At 54.5% G+C, this 21,475-nt stretch overlaps 6 protein-coding genes across 6 annotated transcripts; 4 read left to right on the top strand and 2 right to left on the bottom strand.

Moving 5' to 3' along the window:
* Positions 1 to 334: 334 nt before the first annotated feature.
* Positions 335 to 1,242, bottom strand: TRM8_1 (tRNA (guanine-N(7)-)-methyltransferase (tRNA(m7G46)-methyltransferase); the record flags this gene model as incomplete). The annotated part of the gene is made up of 2 exons (XM_071061430.1): positions 335 to 1,049; positions 1,100 to 1,242. 2 exons carry the CDS (start codon positions 1,240 to 1,242, stop codon positions 335 to 337), a joined length of 858 nt encoding a protein of 285 aa, XP_070917531.1.
* A 376-nt stretch (positions 1,243 to 1,618) lies between these two features.
* On the top strand, positions 1,619 to 2,774 carry HOM6 (Homoserine dehydrogenase; the record flags this gene model as incomplete). Its single annotated transcript, XM_071061429.1, has 2 exons — positions 1,619 to 1,655; positions 1,714 to 2,774. 2 exons carry the CDS (start codon positions 1,619 to 1,621, stop codon positions 2,772 to 2,774), a joined length of 1,098 nt encoding a protein of 365 aa, XP_070917530.1.
* Positions 2,775 to 3,973: 1,199 nt separating this feature from the next.
* MFIFM68171_06008 (Coiled-coil domain-containing protein 174) lies at positions 3,974 to 5,068 on the top strand (the record flags this gene model as incomplete). The annotated part of the gene is made up of 1 exon (XM_071061428.1): positions 3,974 to 5,068. One exon carries the CDS (start codon positions 3,974 to 3,976, stop codon positions 5,066 to 5,068), a length of 1,095 nt encoding a protein of 364 aa, XP_070917529.1.
* A 1,085-nt stretch (positions 5,069 to 6,153) lies between these two features.
* On the bottom strand, positions 6,154 to 8,629 carry MFIFM68171_06007 (Glucan 4-alpha-glucosidase; the record flags this gene model as incomplete). The annotated part of the gene is made up of 2 exons (XM_071061427.1): positions 6,154 to 7,438; positions 7,491 to 8,629. 2 exons carry the CDS (start codon positions 8,627 to 8,629, stop codon positions 6,154 to 6,156), a joined length of 2,424 nt encoding a protein of 807 aa, XP_070917528.1.
* Positions 8,630 to 12,559: 3,930 nt separating this feature from the next.
* MFIFM68171_06006 (uncharacterized protein) lies at positions 12,560 to 13,249 on the top strand (the record flags this gene model as incomplete). The annotated part of the gene is made up of 1 exon (XM_071061426.1): positions 12,560 to 13,249. One exon carries the CDS (start codon positions 12,560 to 12,562, stop codon positions 13,247 to 13,249), a length of 690 nt encoding a protein of 229 aa, XP_070917527.1.
* Positions 13,250 to 15,734: 2,485 nt separating this feature from the next.
* Positions 15,735 to 21,152, top strand: MFIFM68171_06005 (Armadillo-type protein; the record flags this gene model as incomplete). The annotated part of the gene is made up of 2 exons (XM_071061425.1): positions 15,735 to 15,782; positions 15,834 to 21,152. The coding sequence occupies 2 exons, from the start codon at positions 15,735 to 15,737 to the stop codon at positions 21,150 to 21,152; spliced, it is 5,367 nt and encodes a 1,788-aa protein (XP_070917526.1).
* Between the last annotated feature and the right edge of the window lie 323 nt (positions 21,153 to 21,475).

The raw sequence follows: 21,475 nt of genomic DNA, 5'->3' as shown, positions 1-21,475 counted from the left end.
ACAGGTGATGTCGACCATGCAATAGATGCATAGGTAGCGACATGGATACCCAGCAGCCCAGTTACACAACGCTAAAACCCTATCCCTAGCTATTCGCACTCAAGTTCGAGCTGTGCAACATACTGAACACCACAACTTGAGGAGCCGCCGTATCCTCTTACTGTTGTATTATTAATTATTTTTTTTTTAAAAAAATATTTATTTATTTTAATTTACTTTTTTTGGGCCGTATCTTTCAGTGTAGGAATACATTTGCAGCCACTGGGGGTATCACTCAACCACCGGACCATCCCCTCAACTCTCTCCCATACAGTATCTCAGATGCTTCCACTAATCACCAAGCAGGATCCTCCAGCCTCCTAAACAGCGCAACATGCTTTTGGCCCTTATGCCTCTCCACCTTCTTCCCCTCTTCTGTCTCAGTCCGCATGATAGACACACACGGGTCTGCCTCCTGCTCCTCTTCGGATACTCTCTCAAATGAAGGGTGCGCCTCAAAGTGTTGTACCATCCACTCATGCAAATCCGGCACGTCGGTGATCGTATACACAATCCCGCCCGGCCGCACAACGTACGCATACTCCGAGTTTAGAGTCGTCGAGACGATGCGCTGCTTGTGCTTACGCGCCTTGAAATGCGGATCCGGGAAGCAGATGAAGATCTTGGTGAGCTGGCCCTTGCGGAAGAAGTTGGGCAGAAACTTCATCGTGTTGGCGCGCAAGACGCCGGCATTGCGGTAGAGCTTCGCTTCCTGGTTCTGTACCCGCAACGCCTTAATCCGGTCCTCCACGAACTGCGTCACAGAGACGCGAATTTCGAGGCCGAGGATCAGCGTATCCGGCATCGTGGGAGCCAGAGCGACCAGCAGGCCGCCGAAACCGCAGCCAATGTCTGCCACCTCGACTTCTTTTGATAACCTCTTGGGTGTGTTGCTGGCAGTTTCTTGTCCTGATGCAGTATCAAGGGCCGTCATTTCCTGGTCTTCAGCCTCTTGAACCACGTAGTCAGGATATAGTGAAGACCAGTCCATCTGATCTGGGCTTGGGGGGCTGTATCCGAGTCAGGTCCTGTAGTCTACGAAAGAGGCGGCGCTACTCACTATATTAATTGATGATCGGAAAAGGGATTGGCATGGGCCCTCTGGCGATAAAACTTCTTTCGTGGGAGCTCCGAGACACCCTCCTGCCTCATCGCCGCGCGATAATCTTCGCGCTTTTGCCTCTTGTTCTTGGTACCGCCCATCTTCTCTGTTGCCCGCGGCATATGAACTATGAGCGATGGAATACGGCGGAATTCTGGTTTACTCGAGGCGCTGCTCGTTTGGAGACCAAAGCAAGCTGCTACGTGTACGAATGCTGCAAAGCTGAGATGTTGGTAGATTCCATGACAAGTTCCTTGTCACTGATACGGCAAAAGTTCAGCGTCGTGCTTCATGGCGGCTCCACTCCACATTTGTGCTGCAGGGGTCATTTGCCCCGCTATCGGCAGCTTTGCATGGCGATATTTGAGGGACCAGTACCCCGCGATCTCTTAGTGATTTTCGCTGAATTGCTATCCTAGAGTTTCTGCTACAAGTTCCGCTTCCTCTGGAATTCCCAACGATACCTATTGATATACAATGGCTTCCGTGCGGCAAATCAACATCGCCATTATCGGTAAGCTGCCCAGCAAGCCGCCGTCTTCCACAGTTAAGCTTACATCGGTTTCCCGCAGGCGCTGGCGGAGTAGGAAAGTGCTTCCTGTCCCAGCTCGAGCAGCTGGCTCACCGTCGGCCCAACCCGAAATTGGTCCTCGCCTACATCTGCACCAGCAAAAAGGCCCTCTACAGCACTGACTACCAGGCCATTAGCCTCAACAACGTCTCCTCAACTCTGGCCTCCTCCTCGCTGGCCCCTCTGCCGCTTCCCAAGCTGGTCGAGTTCCTCAATGGTTCGGGGTCGAAGACGGTCCTCGTCGACAATACGAGCTCGCAGGATGTTGCCGAGGCGTATCCTCTGTTCCTCAGCAACGGTATCAGCATCGTCACCCCCAACAAGAAAGCCTTCTCAGGCTCCTACAAGCTGTGGCAGGATATCTTCAGCGCAGCCGAGAAGTCGGGCGCCAAGGTGTACCACGAGTCCTCTGTTGGCGCCGGCCTGCCCGTTATCTCGACGCTGAAGGACCTGGTGGATACGGGTGACGAGGTCACCAAGATTGAAGGCGTCTTCAGTGGCACCATGTCCTTCCTCTTCAACTCGTTTGCGCCGACATCAGGCTCCGGGGGCAAGTGGTCGGCCGAGGTAAAGAAGGCGAAGGAGCTGGGTTACACAGAGCCCGACCCACGAGATGATCTGAACGGACTCGATGTCGCGCGGAAGCTGACCATCCTCGCTCGGCTGGCGGGCCTGGAAGTCGAGTCGCCAACGTCCTTCCCGGTGCAGAGCCTGATCCCTAAGGAGTTGGAGTCTGTTGCCAGCGGGGACGAGTTTATTGATAGGCTCCCGGCATTCGATGCGCAAATGGAGGAGACCAAGGCGGCCGCTGAGAAGGAAAGCAAGGTGGTGCGGTTCGTGGGCAGTATCGACGTCGCCACAAAGCAGGTCAAAGTCGGCCTCGAGAAATTTGATCTGTCCCATCCCATCGCGGCATTGAAGGGCAGTGATAACATCATTAGCTTCTATACTAAGCGGTATGGAAGCAACCCGCTAATCATCCAGGGCGCCGGAGCTGGTGGCGACGTGACGGCGATGGGTGTGACAAGCGATCTCCTGAAGGTACTTTCTCAGATTGCTTAGTCCAAATTCGATGTATGGCAAGATGTATGTCCGTAAAAAATTCGGCTCCAGCATTGGCCCTGTTGTGTACGAATGGGCCTCGGCCTTCTTCAAGTGTTGTACATAGCCGTGCTGGACTCGGAGTATCGGGACTGTCAGTCGGTCTTCTTTGTCCCGATTGATCCATGCGGAGCCGAGACCCTATCGGGCTGTCTCAGTTGGCCGGGATTTTCGTCGATTTCCACGTGGCCTGGCCGCCGCCTTCCAGCGGTTATTCGCCATAAATACAGTGATACATCGGTGATGAATAGTAAAACAATTGGTGAGAGAAGTAGGAGGGCAATGATTATCTAGCTTCGGTTAGAAAAAGCCGCTTGTAAAGACTATGAATGAACTTACAAAGAACCAAAACGTCCCGCGGAGGATATAGTGGTACGCGGACGGAACGATGCTAGGCTCCGTGAACCAGACATACCAGCTGGAGGAGTCGGAGCCGTCAGCCATCCCGGCCAGTGCGTTTATCGACTGCACAAAGAAAACACGTAATGCAAGTGTTTGATGCGACTCTCGACGGTGGTCAAATGTGTACTAAGTGGCTGATTGAGTACACAGTAGCACTCCGCGGTGTAGCGGGGGATCGACTGGTCGAAGTGAGCTTGCCGGCGAGCTGTTGGGGATCCAAAACGGCATATTAACCATGCGATTGACATATACTTCCATAAAAGACGAGATTGGGGTTGGGGAATGACACGTGTGTTGAGCGAGACGGTGCGCAGGGAGAAAGAGAGGGAGAGTCGGGTGTTCGCGATAAGGCCAAGCAGATGCCAGGGATAGGATTGGCCATCCGAACCTGAGCCGATGTGCTGGTGACGGGAGTGACAGCTTCCCCGGGTTTGGCAGTCCAGCCCCAGCTTGGTGGGCCCGCCAAGTAACTTAGTGGTGACGAGCAACGAGGCCCGGAAGGCACCGTTTCGATTTGCTCCGCTCAGTCCACTAGGGAGGGAGACATCCATTTTCCCCACACCATGAACGCAGCTTTCGCTGGGTTACGCAGTCAACCCGTCCTGACATGCGGCAGATACCCATCTTTACGCAGCATTATCTTCTACAAGTGACGCAGTTTCCGGCATAAGAACGGCTTTGCCGCGGCAGCTACGCCCTCCACGGCACATTGACAGATCCCCGACTCTCCGCTGCGCTCCGAATACACCAGCGATACCATGCCTCAAGATCCGCACTTATACGGCCAACCACCGCCCAAGAAACAAAAGAAGGAGATGGCTCTCTCGGGCTCCCTGGCCTTCACCTCACAGCTCAGCTCTCTTCTCGCCTCATCTTCCGCCGGCATGCCCAGTGGCGCCTCTTCGAGCACAACTACAGGCCGGGCACGCCCGTCCAAATCCAAGACAACCGATCTTGCTAGCGTGAAAGTCAAGAGGTCGAGCAAAGATGGCGCCACCAACACCAACACCGACGTGGTCATGGATGGCAAGAAGCTCAACCTCAAATCGCCGCTCGGCACCGAAGAAAGCAAAGCCGAGCTCGAATTTGCCCGCCGTAAAATGGAGTCAAAGGCTCGCCTCTACGCAGCCATGCAGCGAGGTGACTATGTCGGCCGCGAGATTGGCCTCGTGGATTTCGACCGCAAATGGGCCGAATCGCAGTCCCAAAACAACCTCGATAAGCCCCAATCCTCCTCAGACTCGGACTCGGACTCGGACACCAACGTCGACACCGCCCTAATAGAATACACCGACGAGTTCGGCCGCCTCCGACGCGGTACGCGGGCGGAGAAGATGCGCATGGAACGTCGCCTCGCACGGGGTGCCGCCTCCGCAGCGGAGCTCGACCGCATGTCTGCGCGCCCCAAGGCGCCGGAAACACTCATTTACGGCGACGCGGTTCAGGTCGAGGCCTTCGCTGCTCGGAACGGCCTCGAGGCAATGGAGGAACTCGCGCGCAAGCGGGACCGGAGTCCTACCCCACCCGAGACGGTGCATTACCAGGCCGACCGGGAGATACGGACTAAGGGGGTTGGTTTCTACAAGTTTAGTAAAGAAGAAGCGAAGCGGGAAGAAGAGATGAAGGCTTTGGAAGAGGAGCGAGCACGGACAGAGGCGTCGAGGAAGGAAAGGGAGGAGAATATGGCAAGGAGGAAAAAGGAGATTGAGGAGCGGAGGAAGGAGATTGGGGAGAGGAGGGCGAAGAAGATGGCCGAGAGCTTCTTAGACGGGTTAGGGAGGGATTTGGTTACTAACAGCAAGGGCGGGAGTGACGATGGCGATGACGGTGATGGCAAGCGAAAGGCAATTTAATGCAGAGGAAAGTTCAGGGTGAAGGATGGATTGTGGTCGACGAAATTGCCAAGTGATACCCCTGAGTGACCCAACATCGGGCACCTAGACAATAACGGAAATTGATCTGATATATGGATACAAACCAGCATACCGGAATTATATAACCTTAGAGCCCCAAAGCCCTGCTCGACTACCGAATCGTTTTGAAACCGGAGGACGATCGTCTCGTCACACAATGCAAAACCACTACACTATGTAGTCGTCTCGATGCGCCATAGTGGTCCTGGGAAACCGGCTACCCCAAACCATATCTACATACCTCGAGACTCTCCCCCTGACAGCGCTCACCGTATCAACCACACTCCTATGATTGCCGCCCAACCTTTTCCACTGCAAAACATTTACAAACATCATCTGCATTGCCTATCTATTTCGGGCTAGAGCAAAATAGAGCATGGTATCCGTAACCAAAGGCACTCTCTCGATCAAAATCGCACGACGCAGCCCAAACTAAGCACGTCAATCGTCCTTCATACAAAATGCGGTCTTTTGCCAGATCGATTCCCCCCATCCTCGATCCAGCGTGCCCGTCGCAGTCACAACATCAAATCTCCTCGGTACCTGCCATCCCATTCCACCCATATCCAACTGAATCATCGCCGCATTTCCCAATATCCAATCCCGGCATAATCCGAACTGCAACTGCGCCGCTCCCATGACGAGCAATTCCAAAGAACAATACAAACGAGCTCGCAACATCGGCTACGATCGATCGATCGATCTCCGTCTCAATTCCCTGCTCATGTCCTCCTCGTGCTGTGGCGTGCCGTGTATAACAGGTCCCGGCCCAAACCCGCACAACTCCCCCAAGAACGCCAAATGGCTGGTTGACAACCAACACACCAAAACGTAAATCCAAAAAGTCAATCCGTGGATATTTCCTCCGATCCTAACCAACCCAAAGGCGCAACGCAGAAAGACAGCTTGTATGCCTTTTTAGATGCCAAAAAAAAAAAAAAAAATAAGAACCCCGGACAGTGAAAGCCGAATGAAACGAAAGGAAGAAGAAAAAGGAGTCAAGAACGTAGCCCAACGAAGGAACGCTACGTCAAGAACCACATGCACCCACAAGCGCTCATATCCGCCCCATCCCTCGACTGCAAACCCCGTCGCCGCCGATCCCATGACGACGACGAGAATGACCTCCTTTCCAAACCATCAACCTCATCCGTATCCGGCACACCCACCGGCCCCCAAGACGGTTCCGTCTCCACGATCTGAACCACAACCGGTTCCCCGTCGTCGTCATGCACTACCTTGGCCGCCTGCCCCGGCTCCTGAATCTTCACCTGGGTGCACTGAGGCATGGGCGCGCCCGACGTCGGGACGCGGCGCTCCTCAACCTTGATCACCCTGGGGTAAGGCGGGCGCGGGCTGATACTGGCATAGCCGGAGGGAAAGGGGCTGCCGGGTTCGGTTGTGGTGGTGGTGGAGGGGGAGGAGGAGGAGGAGGAGGAGGAGGGGGAAGAGGTGGTGCTGCTGGTGCTGGTGGTGCTGGTGGTGGAGGATGTGGTGAACGACTTGGTAGAAGAATCGGGCGGGAAGCGCGCGTGGGCGTGTTGCATCCCATAACCTTTGCCTTCCGACGAGTGCTCATTCCCGGGCCCTCCATTGTCGAACGATCCGGTTGGGAGCGAACTCAACGCCGATTCCGCTACCATCGGCTCTGAGCTTGGTGTTGGAGTTGTCGATGATGAGGAAGAGGTTTGTGTTGATGATGTTGAAGGCGACGGCAGTAGGGACCAGTTCGAGTAGCTCGAGTTCTGTTGGGCGTAAATGAAAAGCTCGATGTACGTGTCCGGCCAGTTGCACACCCAAGCCTTGTCGCCGGATTGTGCGACCATCTTCTTCTTGAAGTTTGCCATTCCGGGGTCGATCGTGACGTGTCGTACCTTCTTCTCGCCGATCTCGGCACTCTCGGTACTGTCTGACCGGCTGAGCGCTCGTTCTGGTAGAATGACGGTTTTGGTGTACGGTAACGTCTTGAACCAGGCGGGTCCGCGGTTTGGCTCGCTCTTGTCGGTGACTAAATCCAGAGCTACGGGCTCCCGGATCAACGGCGGCTGCGTTCCGTAAGCGTATACATGGTTCAAAAGGATAAAGTCGTGATTGCTGTCCACCGAGATATTGTATCGGCCATTCGTCCCGCTAACCGTCAAGTACAAGCTCGGCGTGACGCTACGGCAGTTCCAGGCTGGCGACAGAGTGGGGTCCTCGAAACATTTAGACGAACGCAGGTCGTCCAAGAGCGGCATGCTGTAATTGCCGATCGGCAAAGGTGGGAGATCTGTTGGTGTAGGGATTGGGACAACATCAGATCGTGGATCCCTAGTGAGGTCAGCAACGACCGGTCTCCAACATGATCATTAACAAAACTTACCAAGGCCCAGGCTTGCGCCCCTTCTTTTGTTTGGCTAGGAACGTGCCAATTACGGAGCCCAATATTACTCCCATCAATACCAAAAGTACGGCAATGAGACACATCACCCAGTATGGGATTATGCCCCATAGCTTCCGTCTCATCCAGACCTGCCATTTCTTTGGCGGGTTTCTTTTTTCTGATACTTCATCGTCCAGTTTGATCCGTCGCTGGCTATCATCAGAGGTGAAGCTCCGCGATGAGTGCCGTGACCGTGGTGAGCCTAGGTCATCCGTGGATTCAAACTCCGGATTTCGCGTGGCTAGGCCAAGGCCCCCCGCTCCGGGGATTGCCGGGAGCGTGGATGAAGGGACCGTGACATTGAGAGGCACTATTGACGCGCCCCCTTGAACAATCCCGGGGAAGCCGTCGGCGACCGTCGCCTTCTGTACATATGTCTCATCAGGGTACCGGCTATAGGGAGGCAGCTGCTCTGTATGACCGTCAGGGCCGATCATGTCACCAACTTCCTCACCATCAGGGCCCACCCGCCGTTGGTACTGATCCGGAAGACCATGGAAACCGAGCGGGATGGAAGAGGCCTGAATGGCACTTGACTGGATCCCGTCGATTTGCGGATACAGGCCGTAGGGGTGACTCGGGCCTCTTGGTCCCGAATAAGACGACTCTGACAGGGGCAGTGTTGACGACGTGGTCATGCTCGTTGTCCTCGTCGGCCTTACGTTTTGCGGGTACATCTGATACGGGTGTGAAGGACCTAGGGGTCCTTGATATGGAGTGTCATTGGGAAAATATGCCGTTGACTCGGTCGAGTTGGTGTTGTGTCGAGTCAATCCCGCCGGCTCATTGCGCGAAGACAGCGAGTCTTGTGACATGTGAAGCTTAGAAGCGCTCGAGGGGCGGCCGGACCTAGACGATGACCCGGGGCTCTCGTCAGCCAGGAGGGTGGAGGCGGAGGCAAGGGAAGGCGTTGACGGCGCCGGTCGGTGCTGTATGTTGGAAGGTCGAAATCCATCTGCAACAACGCCCGCCGCAACGAAATCAGGCTCCTCATCAACGTCATTGACCGATATCCTCACCGAACTCCTCGTCGACACTCTCCTCTCCAGCTCGCCGGCCTTGTTGCCTGTCGGATCCATGGTCGCGTCTCACGGGTCTGACGGGTCAGACCACCAGTCTGTCCGGTCGGCACCGCCAACTCTTCAAGGACGGGCGAGGGCTCCCTGCCCAGTCATCGACGCCTTTAGATTCGGCTGCCTTTGCTGGTGAGCGAGGAAAAAAAAAAAAATTGTTTCCTGAAAACCTATTCCGTAGTGATTCTCGGGGCGGTCGTCGCTCCGGGACAGCAGTTTTCGTCGGCTCCGAGGGCTCTGCTGCGCAGGTGTGCGGCGGTGTTTTTGTGGTTGCGAGAATGATTGGCAGACGAGTTTCTCCAGGCTGAAAAGGCGTGAACAGTCACTCTGCTGTGGATCCGCATGTCCCGCCCCAGATGTCCACGGTCCTACCACGGAGAACAACCGGATGGGCTGCGCGCGGAGACGAGGGAGACCTTCGGACAGTTCAGGGACAGGTAAGTCTATCCGTCTGGGTTTCGGACTCGATTTGGGGGGCTACGGCACACACTGCCATTGGCGGGTTGCAGATGCCCTGACCTCCCACCCGTCTTCGGGCGGATCGCTCTGGCGGGGCCGTCGGAGTTGCTTGGCATATCTGCTGTGCGCGAGGGATATGCACCGCTCACAGGGCGATCCTTGAATCCAATGCCGGATTGCCAGGCTCAGTCCCAGTCGGATAAATCGACCGTACCCCTGCATAGTACAACCATGCCTGACTGTACCTGTCTGACGGTAGATGACGATGAAATACGAAAATATAGGGGCGGGAAAGAAAAAATGAACAAGAAAAAAAGAGAGAATGAAACAAGCCGGGAATGAAAGAAGAGAATACGGAAAAGAGAGTGAGGAGAGGAGAGGGGGAAATGGGAGAAGGGAACCAGAAATTTGCTAGTGTATGAGCGATCGCTAGAACGAGTCGAGTAGTTAGACATTGTCATAATATCAAATACTACTGTCCATTTACCCAACGCGGGCTCATCCACATCAAGCCACCCACTCCTCCACCCATCCTACCCGGGCATGGAACAAGTGTCTGGCACACAGGCTCGCTGCAGCTTCCTGCGCATTCAGGTCGACTGTGCTGGTAGCGGAATCGTCGCTGGCACCACGAGAATCGTCGCAGGCACCACGAGAATCGTCGCAGGCTCTGGGCTCGTTTAGCGATCGTTCAAACTTTGCAAACGATCCAAGCAGGCCATTGCCCCATCGGCAGGGCGGTATCTACGAGTACTTTACTCAACTTATTCCACCGTAGGTCTCGCAAGCAAGATCCCAAAACGATCCGCAGCTCGTCGTCCCATCCGCCCTGGAGGTTAATTAACCGGCAGTCTCCGAGTGATGGACGCTTTGGGCTCGTGAGCACCTTTTGGCCGGTAACACTCGAGTGCCCTGGCTAGCCAGGCTTCAGCAGCATCTGCAATCTGCAGCCCGCAGAAGGCCAATATCTTCCACGCCCGGGATTCGTCCGTCCATTTGAGCCTATGGCTAGCGAACCCACGCCCGTAGCAGAGCCGGAGGATGAGGGACGACCGAGGAGGCTGCCTCTCTGGGCTATACAATAGCGAGATGGGGTATAGTAGGTACCAAGGGAATGAAGTGTTTGACGAAGAGGGGTCCGGAAGTGATTTCTCGGACTGGTCCGTCAAGACAGCGTGCAAACAACTCGGCCAACAGGGCTTGCTGTACTGATGAGTGGAACGGGCTCAGCGCCCACGGATTTGCATGATCGAGGGTGGTTTGTTAACGGGCGTCGGGGTCCAGAACTCGTCACGCGGTCGGGCAAACCGAACTTGGACAAAAAAAAACTGCAATGGCCCGTCGGCGAGCGCTGCCTTAGCATAGAGTTTGTGTTGTTTGTCTCCATAACACCACAGGTGAGGCAGGCCGGCTGTTCAGCTCCAGTTCTACGAGCGAACAAGCGATCTGCAGCCGAAGCGTCGCGGGCGAGGAGATTGTGGGGTCATCTTCCCAGTCCCGAGTCTTGGGATGGCTGCTTTGCTTTGCCGGCGCCGAAATTGAAGACTGGCAACCGCACACGGGAGAATGCACTCGGTTGAAAATGCCCCGGGCCGCACGGTATTAGCGGCACAGCCCCCTATAATTAAAAACGAAGTGCAGAGAACTCACAGCGCTCCGTTGTTTAAATCCCTGAACAAGCGTTGATGTAAATTCCGAGTTCCGTGCAAGTCTCACCAACCGGGCTGCTCGAAGAGAGAGGGAGCGAGACAAAAGACGCAATTCCCAGCTTTGCGCACCCCCCATCCCCCCAATTACATGATCGAAACAACGGTTTTGTGGGTATTTTGTGATGGAAGTTGCGCTTCGCTCCGTGGAAAATTTAGACACACCTCACACCTCAGGTTTGAGCGCCCGACCTCGGCGGACCTCGGCAGTGAGACGATCGGTAGCTGTTGTGAGCCCAACGAACCAAGCCCCTCAGCTTCCATTCCAGGTTGGTAAACCTCGCGATTCCTGGCAAGATGCCATCTCAGTCGTTACGGCAAACCAAGTCCGGGCCATGCGCCGGGAGCCCACCACTACAAGCACCCATTCTCCTTCTCCGATAAATGGAACGAGATGAACAACCGCGACTCAAAAGGAGACAAAACATCTTCTCTCGGTGCTCTCTTCATATTGCGTAGCTTTGTTGCCCCCGCGCAGAGCGAGTCAAGCAAAGCGCCAAAACTATTGGAAACGAGCCATTCCCGAGCCGCCTCGTTAAATTGTCTTTGCTCTACACTTCACACCATTACCACACCCAAAATCGAGCCATATGGGACGTCTGGTGTGCTGGTGTACTGGTGCAGCCTCACTCGAAATATTAGCGGCACCATTTGCCAAGCTCTTCCGTAAGGCTGCGGTTACGTTGTCTTAGCTTAGCGATACCCCGGGTTGCCCCGCCCTCCTGACCAAAGACATCCCCAGGTCGTGCTCAAGAAACTTCATCGGCGCTAAGAGCAGTGGCCATTTCTAATCCTGCTTCAACCATGCCCGTTCGATACCTAACTACCTTGGGTAGCAACCTGACCGGTCGAGTGGCGGTTCTGGTCGGGCGGCGTAACTGAAGACTAGCACTTGCTTCTCCCATCGTCTCCTCGTGGCTCCATTCACGGACCTCTTCCCTCATGAGCAGAGCCCGCCCTCTTACCGCCGAACGCCGGGGTGAGGAAAGGGGTGCACAAGGGCGCCCGCACCTTGAGCCTTTTTTACCGCCAAGCTGTGATGCAGCTACCCAACTGCAGGTTCCGGCCTCCTCTGGGAAGCAGGGCGCGTGGCTTACTGGTTTTCAGCACGCACCTTGCGCCCAAGAGCGGCCCTGAAGACGGACAGCCAATCAAATCTGCGCCCGACCAGAGTGTGTGTACCAGACACACGTCCATCCGACCTTCTCGCGACTTCTGAGGCTCCGAGGCTCTGGGACGAATCGAGGCAGCCGGATCAGCATTCCACAGGGAGCTGGCGAATCTGCGATGCCCAAAGCGTCGTGCAGTTTGGCCAGATACCTGGTCGCCTTGTCTGCCTCCGGCTCGGGTTCTTTGAATGTAACCATGCGCATTGCAGCCCCAGACGCGCCGCCCGACTTAGCTGCAGAGCAGTCAGCCAGGAGGTCGCTCTGCGGCGTCTCCCCATGCACCTCCCTACGTGGTGAGCTCCCCGAGTATGCTCAGGTTTTGCCCGGCCCATAAAATGCTGTGTCTATCTTTTTCCATGTTGGTCCTCCTTTCCTTGTAAACTCTTCCAAAGTTTGACTCTCGTCACTCGCCCCGAACTAGTATCTCAACGATCTCAATTGGCCGCAAGGGTCAACCCCTGGGTCACTCATCACTTGTCCACTTGTCATTGTCCCGCAGGCATTGCCCCTGTTGTCGTCCGCCTTTGCTCATCCACCTAGAGCAAGGCTCGCTAATACCGCCCGGAATTGCGTATATAAGGCCACGACTCCCCCCTCCAACCATGTTTTCCGACTCGAGCAGCTCGGGCTCGAACTCGCGGGGCCGTTGCAGGGAGCGCCGCCTCCCCAAGACGGCGGCTGTAAATGCCCTCCTCTACTTTAGCGGGCGGAACCCCATGAGGGTCAAGAGCATCCGGGCCTACGACAGCGACGACATTGAAACTCGGAGCACCGGTTCCGGTGCCTCCATGTTCTCGTGGTCTAGCAGCGGAAGGAGTGATGTCTACCTAGTCGAATCTACTACGCCGTACTGGTACGACTACCCAGGTCCAAAACCGGCTACGCGCAAGAAAGCGAAATCGTCCAAGAAGGGCCGTTCTTCTCGCGCATCCCCGCCGCGTCCTCCCACGGGGACCTGGCCGAGAAATGCCACCGTCCAAGATGTGAGCGACGACGACGACGACGACGACAGCAGCGTCGGGAGTTTCGAGGGGTATGGCCACCCGCAGGCGCCCTTTCCGCACCCGGGAATGATGCCACCTCATGGTCGTTCCCCGAATCCCCAGCCCGGCGCGTTTCAGCCCGTCTACCCCGGCATGTACACGCATGCCAATCATCCGCCCCCGCCCCGTCCAGCTGGCTTCGCTCCGACGCATCCTCCTCCGCCGCCGGCGCAGGCTGCCGCGCCACCCCCGCCTGGAGGACGCTTTGTGCCTGGCCGTGGCGGGATTCAAGTGTTCGTTAATGACTGAGCCATTAAACTCTGGGTGTCTGAGACATCTTTGGTGATGATGATGATTTTACGACCTATCGAATGAGCGTTCCTGGCGTTTAGTGACCGAATGGTGGGTAGGGCTCGGAAGTCTATGTCTAGTTCGCTTTGTAACACTATCGGCGCAGTTTTATCCGGAAGGACAGGACGGATCACAACAGTGCCAGGATACCTTTTCCTGAGGGGGGAAAGAAAAAGGACTTTTTGCAAGGCTTTGGGAAGACTGGTTCTCGAGATATGAATGGCTCGTGGAAGGGGTAGGTTTTTGAGAGCCATCATGTTTTTCTATTTTCTCCCTCGTCTCGGAGGGAAGATTGGCATATAATGAGACATGACTTCTCTTGTGCGATAATCTAGCAGCCTAAGAAGTTTTGATTTCGTTTGCAAAGCCCTCTCACGCACCGGGAGCCTACTAGTAAATGATAAATCCGTCCACCTCAAACGAGGCTGGACGTGGTGAGTTGCCCCCATCCCTTTCCAAGATGCGTGTGAAGTACGTCACATTATCCATGCCTAGCTGCTGATTTGCGCAGTAAACTTTGTCAGCTTCGTCACAGCATCTGTGTCACTCTTCATTTGCACGTATGGGAAATACATCGCGATGAGTTGGAAATGGACCTAGTTGGCAGGTCTGGCTTACCGCCTGCACTAGCTTAGCTAGGCCTTTCATTCTGAAGAACCGGATACCATACACTGGGTGTGCCCGGGAAACCAGGCCTTTACGGCGGAATAGCATGCGGCGCTCCGTACTCAAGTGAGATACAACGCTTTTTCAAACCTCGTCGCGTAGATTCTAGTACTAAACCCAAAATGATGGGTAGTATCTTGCAGAAATGGAAAAGGTACCTTGTGAAGCTCTTGGATTCCCTCCCTCCTTCCTAACAGGGACCAAGGATACTATGACTTAAATTACCTAGAGGCCTGGGACGAGGCGATCTAGAAGGCGGATACAAGCATTACGATGGACTTTATTGACCATATAACAATTATAGGATCACATCGAAAGGCTCGTCCTAGGAATACTTTCGGTAGTATTAGCAGCCGTATACCGACATCAATGGCCAACATATAGACAGAAACGACTGCAAGGCGATCAAGAACGCAAGTCGCCTCCGTCTAGCTATCGTAATGCTGAGAGATATGCCATTTCAGTAGTTCTTTAATACGGTAATAGCCATCTACTTCAATCTGCGGAAGCCCAATATCAATAGAAAACTAGTCGCGAGTGTAAATAGCTTAATCTCTCTACTGACATTCAACATTGTGTAGGATACAGCTGTCTTTCTAGTCGAGGGGCATTGTATACAACTGGCGGGCTGTTGTATCTTCCTCGTATATACCGGAGTACGGCCTGTGGAGATTGTCGACAACGAGCCGAGCAAGCTCAAAGACGGAACATGGGAAGAGCTCCACAGTCAAAAAAACACTAGAAATGGTGCCGATAACGGCGGCGACGAGGTAGCAAACGAAACCTTATAGTTGCCCGAGGCCTTGCTCTAATAAAAAGACCTCCAAGGAGAGCGGCTCCCACGATGGTTTCGGTTGAAATCTTGTCCTCCAATCACGGTCTAATGGGCGGGTCCTACTCTTGTAGATGTTCATAAAAGAGCATTCCCATCTCCGTTTTGCCGCCTAGCGCTGCTAGTTTCATAGGTGATGAGAACATGTTGATATCCTTGATCGGGCTATGGCCCGCCAAATGCAGTCGGTTAGTTAGGGGTGGGTGGTTGAGGTGAGCCGCGGGGCTGAGGAAGTTGATGCCAGGGGAGAGCCACCAGCACAGCGCATCGACAACGGCTCCAGCGTTATCGTCTCCGGTTTCTTGACAAGAATGACTCTGCCGACCTGTCGAATCTCGACCAAGCGCCCGATGGATGGATCACGTTCGATACGGACCCGATAGACGACACATGCGTGGCACAGTTTCTGAACACTGTAGTTTCTCAGATTCTCTTGATCCGCCATTGTTGCAGGTTACCGCGAGCGCCCAAAAGTTTTTAGCCGCGACTCAAACAGAGCAGGCTGGAGCAGGTTGTAAAACACACAGCACACGAGCCTTAAGCCTCAGCGCCCTGGTGACGCCGCGTGAGTAGATGCAGGATAAGAGAATTTGATGAACTAACTCGGGCAGGAGCTGTAGAATGTGCACCATGTAGCGACTAGGATAAGTCCTTTTAAGTGTCGAAATGCAGTTGCTGGGTAACCCTAACCCAGCCAACTTGCGTCCCTGAGAAGTCGCATCCGCGCCGCGCCGCAATCATGGCGTTTCGGCAGTGGCCCCGCCATCCGGCTCAAACGTTCGCTCCCATCAGGACTCTGCCGAGCGTCGCTGACAGCTTAACGCCGGCGTCGCGTCCTATCTGTCCTATCTAAATGTTGCCCACACAGCTGTATCGCGTCACAATTGCGCCCGAAAGTTTCGATACCACACTCACGCTCCGTGGAGTTTATCCACGAAAACCAATATGACGCATGCCCAGTACCCGTCCAGGCCGACCGCGACGGACGACCTTGTGCGACGCATGCGGAGCGGTACCGATCCGAGGGACTCCCACGCTCTGTAGGCCTTGGTAAAGGAGATGATCAAGATCTTCCGGGATGACCGCCGTCCGTCCCACGTGCCAGAGGCTGCTGCACTCACCCCTATCACCACCGTCAGCAGTTATCAAGACCTATCCCGGGCTTTTGGCAACGCTGTGATTCACGGTACAGCAGACGGTAATATCCTCGAACACCAGATCCTGGAGGCATTTGTGTCCGTCCTCCGCTGCGCTGGCGGGAACAAAACCGCCGATCTTGAGCTTGGGTCTGTGTTGAAGAGCCTGCAAACGCGGCTCAAGGCCGCCGTGGACCAGGCCGATCCCATATCCCAATATCGGCTAATCCGCACTTTGTCGTCCGTCCTGGACGCCCTGATAGATACGAAAACCGCTGGCCTTAGCCGCGAGGAGCTGCACGAACCTTTGTTAAAGCAGCTCGGAACCTTGAGCGAAGAGCGAGAACTCCGCCTCGCTCAAGCCGCTTGCTACGCGCATCAGGCCCTGCTTGGCATTCCGAACGACGAAAGTCCCTACAGAGCGCTCTGGCGCAATATGCAGCCCGTTATAGGAGGTGTCGCCAAGGTGGCCGGTGCGGTGCCCACCATGGATCCGGCGAAGCTATTCGACGGTCTAATGCAGTTGGCGGATCTGCCGGCTTTGGTACGCTCCATGGTCGACGTGGCCAACGCCGTTTCCGGCTTGGTCAACAGTTTAGGAGGCGCTGCCGAGGCTGTCAAGCTTCGACAGAAGCAGAAGAGTTGGTATGTAGCTCTTCGGTTCACGGATATGCTTCTCGAGGCAAAAGCCTTCAGCCACCTCGAGAAATTTATCAAAACTGTCCCCTGCCGCTCCGAGAAGGAATTTCTATGCGGTCTTTATGCACAGCTTGAACTGGCCTGGAAGACTGAAGACCGGGAGACTGAGGGCCATAAACATCAAATCGTCCAGCTCTTCGATCAAGTCCTTGTGCCAATTGGGTGCGAATCCCGCCATCGACGTGTCTACGAATGGGTTAAATTGGTTGCCGATACCCTGGGGCAGCCCCATTGGAAAAGCAGAGTCCAACTGGGACGGGGCTTCCGATGGCCATGGAGAGAAGAGTATACGGATTTGATACACTTCCAGGAACCTAAAAAAGACGCCCTTCCGGCAGACCTGCTTAACGAGGCTTGGAAGCGCTGCTTCGAAGCCCAGGTGTTTTACGCGGATATCGAAGTGCGGAAACACTATCTAGAAAACGATGAAGAACTCCTCAAAATCGAGCGGCTCTCGGGTGATCGACTGCCCATGGAGCAGTGCTACATTAATCTCGCGGTCGTGGAGCAGGTAGATGTCAATGCCAGCCACTCAGAGCAGGCAGATCCAGAGCAGGCAGATCCAGAGCAGGCAGATCCAAAGCGTCGCAAATCGTCCCCTTTTTCGCTCCCCGCTCGGCTCAAAGTGAAAACGCCTTCTCAAGACAAGAAGGCATCTATACATTCTCTTCTTGACGTCCGGAAAAGACAAGATGGTACGGAAGCCCCGTCGCAACGGATTTTGATTCGGGGCCAGGCAGGCGTGGGAAAAACCACACTGTGCAAAAGGATAGTTTACAATTACCTCCACGAGGGCGTGTGGACTGGCATGTTCGACCGTTTATTCTGGGTGCCTCTGCGCACGCTGAAAGCGAAGTTGCCCTTGAACCCAGCTTACAACCTCGAACAATGGCTTCACGACGAGTACTTCCGTGCCGGAGATGGAGACAAACTCGCCAGAGCATTAGCAGAGAAAGTGGACGACCCTGGCCAGCGGAGCAGGACCCTGTTCGTCCTCGATGGGCTAGATGAAGTGTCCCGCGAGCTGGATTCCGAGACGCCTGGACTTCTTCACGACCTCCTAAAGCAACCTCGCGTCATCGTCACATCCCGGCCATCAGGGCTGAATCTGGCGTATGTTGGACGTGTCGATCTGGAACTGGAAACAATTGGCTTCGACCAGGACCAAGTAAAATCCTACATCAAGATGGCTGCAGGCATGCAGGCCTCAGAAATCGAGGCGTTCCTCCAGGGTCATTCGCTTCTACAAGACCTAGTTCGGATTCCGATACAGCTAGAAGCACTTTGTTACTGTTGGGACGTTTCTATGAATTCTCAGGGGGCACCTACGACGATTACAGCCCTCTACCGAAGAATTGAATCAAAACTGTGGAAGAAGGATGCCGCGCGGTTAGAAAAGCCGCATGAAGGCAAACCGCTCGCCGAGGACACCGCAAAGCGAATGCTCGATAGCGATATCGCTTGGAAGGCGGCACCAGAACACAGCCTTCTCTGCTGCCTTGCTTTTACTGGTCTTTGCAGCGACGTGATAGAGTTCGACCAAATCAACCAAAACGAAATTCTGGGTCACTGGGGCCGTGGCTTGGAGGGCCTGCAAGCTGCGGACGCTCGTCCGTCGTGTCTCTCGCTCGCGAAAATCTCATTTCTGCGCTCGTCAGACGCCGCCTCCGACCCGGGAAACCGAAGCTACCACTTCCTGCACTTGACCTTCCAGGAGTTCTTCGCTGCGCAGTACTTTGTGGAGCACTGGATTTCTGGCAGGAAGCTTGATGTTCCCAATTTGGGACCAAGCAGCCCCGAGACCGAGCCCACAGCTGAGGTTTTCCTGCGGAAGGAGAAGTACAAAGCGCGCTACGATGTTTTTTGGCGTTTTGTTGCTGGCCTCCTTCACGAAAAACGCGATGATGGACAACTGTGCCGGTTCTTTCACACGATCGACAACGAGCCGCGCGACCTCTTAGGCCCGACGCACCAGCGGCTGGTCATGCACTGCTTGAACGAGGTGCCGTCGAATAAATCGATGAGTTTCGCTCGCCTTCGAACAGGCTTCGAAAAACAGTTATCAGGATGGGTGCTGTTTGAATGCAGCTTCCGAGATCGGTCATCACTGGCCAGCGAAATGGAACTTCCCGAGCAGGTCCTAGAGGATGCCATCCGAGAAGGGTCTGAAGACGCGAAAGTGAAAATTCTGTTCGCGCTCCGAAAAGTTTCGGCAACGGCCATAGAACTACTACCCAACTGGCTGAAGGACGGCGTTTCTGCACAGCTACAAGTGGCAGCGCTTAGCATACCACAACCCCTCAAAGGCTTACCACCAACCACCCTTGAACCTATCATTGACCGGCTTCAAGACGAGCACGGGGGCGTCCGAAGGGCGGCAGTTAAAGCGCTCGCACGCCAAGGCCCGTACTCGCCCGAAGTCTTGGAAGCTATACTCGGCCGGCTCCAAGACAAAGACTCGCCCGTCCGACAGGCCGCAGTTGAAGCGCTCGCAAGCCAAGTCAAGCACAAGCCCGCAGTCCACGAAGCTATAGCCGGCTTGCTTGTTCAAGACGAGGACGTGCATGTCCGGTTGGCCGCAGTTACAGCGTTCGCAGACCAAGCTAAGCATTCGCCCGCCATCCTCGAAGCTATACTCGACCAGTTTCAAGACTATAATGAGGAATACCGAGAGGAGGTAGTATCTGCGCTCAGTGGCCCAGCCGCGTACTCGCCTGCGGTCCTCAAAATGATAATTGGCGGGCTTGATGACTGGGATAAGGGCGTTCGACGGGTAGCTAGAGAAACGCTCGTAGAGGAAGCTGCACGTTCGTCCGCGTTTTTGAAAACCATGATCAGCATGCTTCGAGACGAGAATAGAAATGTCCGCCGGGCTATAATTGACGCTCTCGAAGGCCAAGCTACACACTCGCCCGAAGCCTTGGAAGCTATACTCGGCCAGCTTCAAGACAAAGAATCGCCCGTCCGACAGATCGCAGTTAAAGCGCTCGGACGCCAAGCTAAGCATTTGCCTGCGGTTCATGAAGCTATAGCCGGCTTGCTTGTTCAAGACGAGGATATATATATCCAGTTAGCTATAGTTGAAGCGTTCGTAGACCAGACTAGGCACTTTCCTAAGATTCTCGAAGCTATAATCGACTTCCTTCAAAACGAGGATGAGTTTGTCCGACGGACTGTGTTTCAAGCGATTACAAGCTACGCTAAATATTCGCCCGAAAGTCTCGAAGCTATGATTAGCCGGCTTCAAAACGAACATAGGAGCGGCCAACGGGCTATAGTTGAAGTGCTTCTAGGCCTACCTATACACTCACCTGAGGTCTTCGAAACTATAATCAACTGGCTTCAGGACGAAGACTGGCTGGTCCGGCAGGGTATAGTCAAATCACTTGCACGCCAAACCGAGCCCTCGCCTAAAGTTCTCGATGTCATGATCGGCCAGCTGCAAGATGAGAATAGCAGTGTCCGACGAACTATAGTTGAAGCACTTACAAGCTATATCGAATATTCGTCTGAAGTTCTCGATGCTATAATTGGCCGGCTTCAAGACGAGCATAGGGAGGTCCGAATGGCCGCGGTTGAAGCGCTTGCAGGCCCAGCTGTAAACTCGCCCGAAGTCCTTGAAGGTGTAATCGGCCTACTTCAGGATGAAGACATACTTGTCCAACAGGCCGTAGTTCAAGCGCTCGCACGCCAAGCCGAGGACTCGCCCTATATCTTCGAAGCTATCATCGGCCGGCTTCAGGACAAAGACTGGCCTGTTAGACAGGCTACAGTTAAAATACTTCTAGGCCAGACCGAGTACTCACCTGAAGCCCTTCCAACTGTTATTGGCCTACTTCAGAACGAAAACGGGTTCGTCCGAGAGGCCGTAACTAGAACGCTCGTACGCCAGGCTAAGTACTCACCTGAAGTCGTCGAAGCTATCATCGGCCTGCTTCAGGACGAATACAAGTTTGTCCAACGGGCCGCAATTGACACGCTCGTACGCCAGGCTGAGTACTCGCCTGAATTCGTCGAAGCTATCATCGGCCTGCTTCAGGATAAAGACGTACTCACCCGACAAGCCGTGACTGAAGCGCTTGTACACCAAGCCGAGTACTCGTCTAAAGTCTTGGAAGCTATAATCGGCCGGCTTCAGGACGAAGACTGGCTCGTTCGACATGGCGCGATTAAAACACTCCTAACGCAGGCCAAGTGCTCGCCTGAAGCCCTCAAAGCTATCATCAGCCTGCTTCAGGACGAAGACCAGTTCATCCGAAGGGCTGCAATCGAAACGCTCACAGGCCTGGCGACCCTTTCACCGGATATCCTTATCCAGAACGCAGAATCTCTATACAAGTATTGGCTAGAAAGGAGCTTCGATGAACATTGCAGTTTGTACGTCGACGATGAATTCTACATCGACATGCCGGAATGGATTAGAACAGTGTCTTCTCCTGAGGCAGACCGATTCCGAGACGCGATCCAAAAAGCACAGGAAACGTTGGGGATTCTAGAGCTAGAGAGACGGCGCAAAGATACTAAGTGACATCTCGGATGTTAGGAGTACAGAATAACAGAGGATGTGTTCTTGTGCTAGGAAGGCCAAGCTTGGAGCCGATCACCGAGCCAGGGACGCCTTAGTGACCCTCTGGAACTGATGCAGAACTGTCCTCATCTCCGGCAGCGAGTCCTCGGCTCAGATCATTCTCATACTGTATATATCTACTCTCTCTGCTCAAATTCCAGTCCGTGTTTTTAGACACAGCGGCTCTTCCTAAGTCTCTTGCTTAGAGAAAGGGATTCATCATCTCGGATACTGAGGACAGGTGCTAAGCCGCAGAGGAGGTCTCTGCTCAACTGGAGCGACTG

Source organism: Madurella fahalii (assembly GCF_045866475.1).
Source record: "Madurella fahalii IFM 68171 DNA, scaffold_3, whole genome shotgun sequence".
Taxonomy (NCBI): Eukaryota; Fungi; Ascomycota; class Sordariomycetes; order Sordariales; genus Madurella; species Madurella fahalii.
Note: the sequence above shows the minus strand (reverse complement) of the source record. Positions and strands in the feature narration are given on the sequence as shown.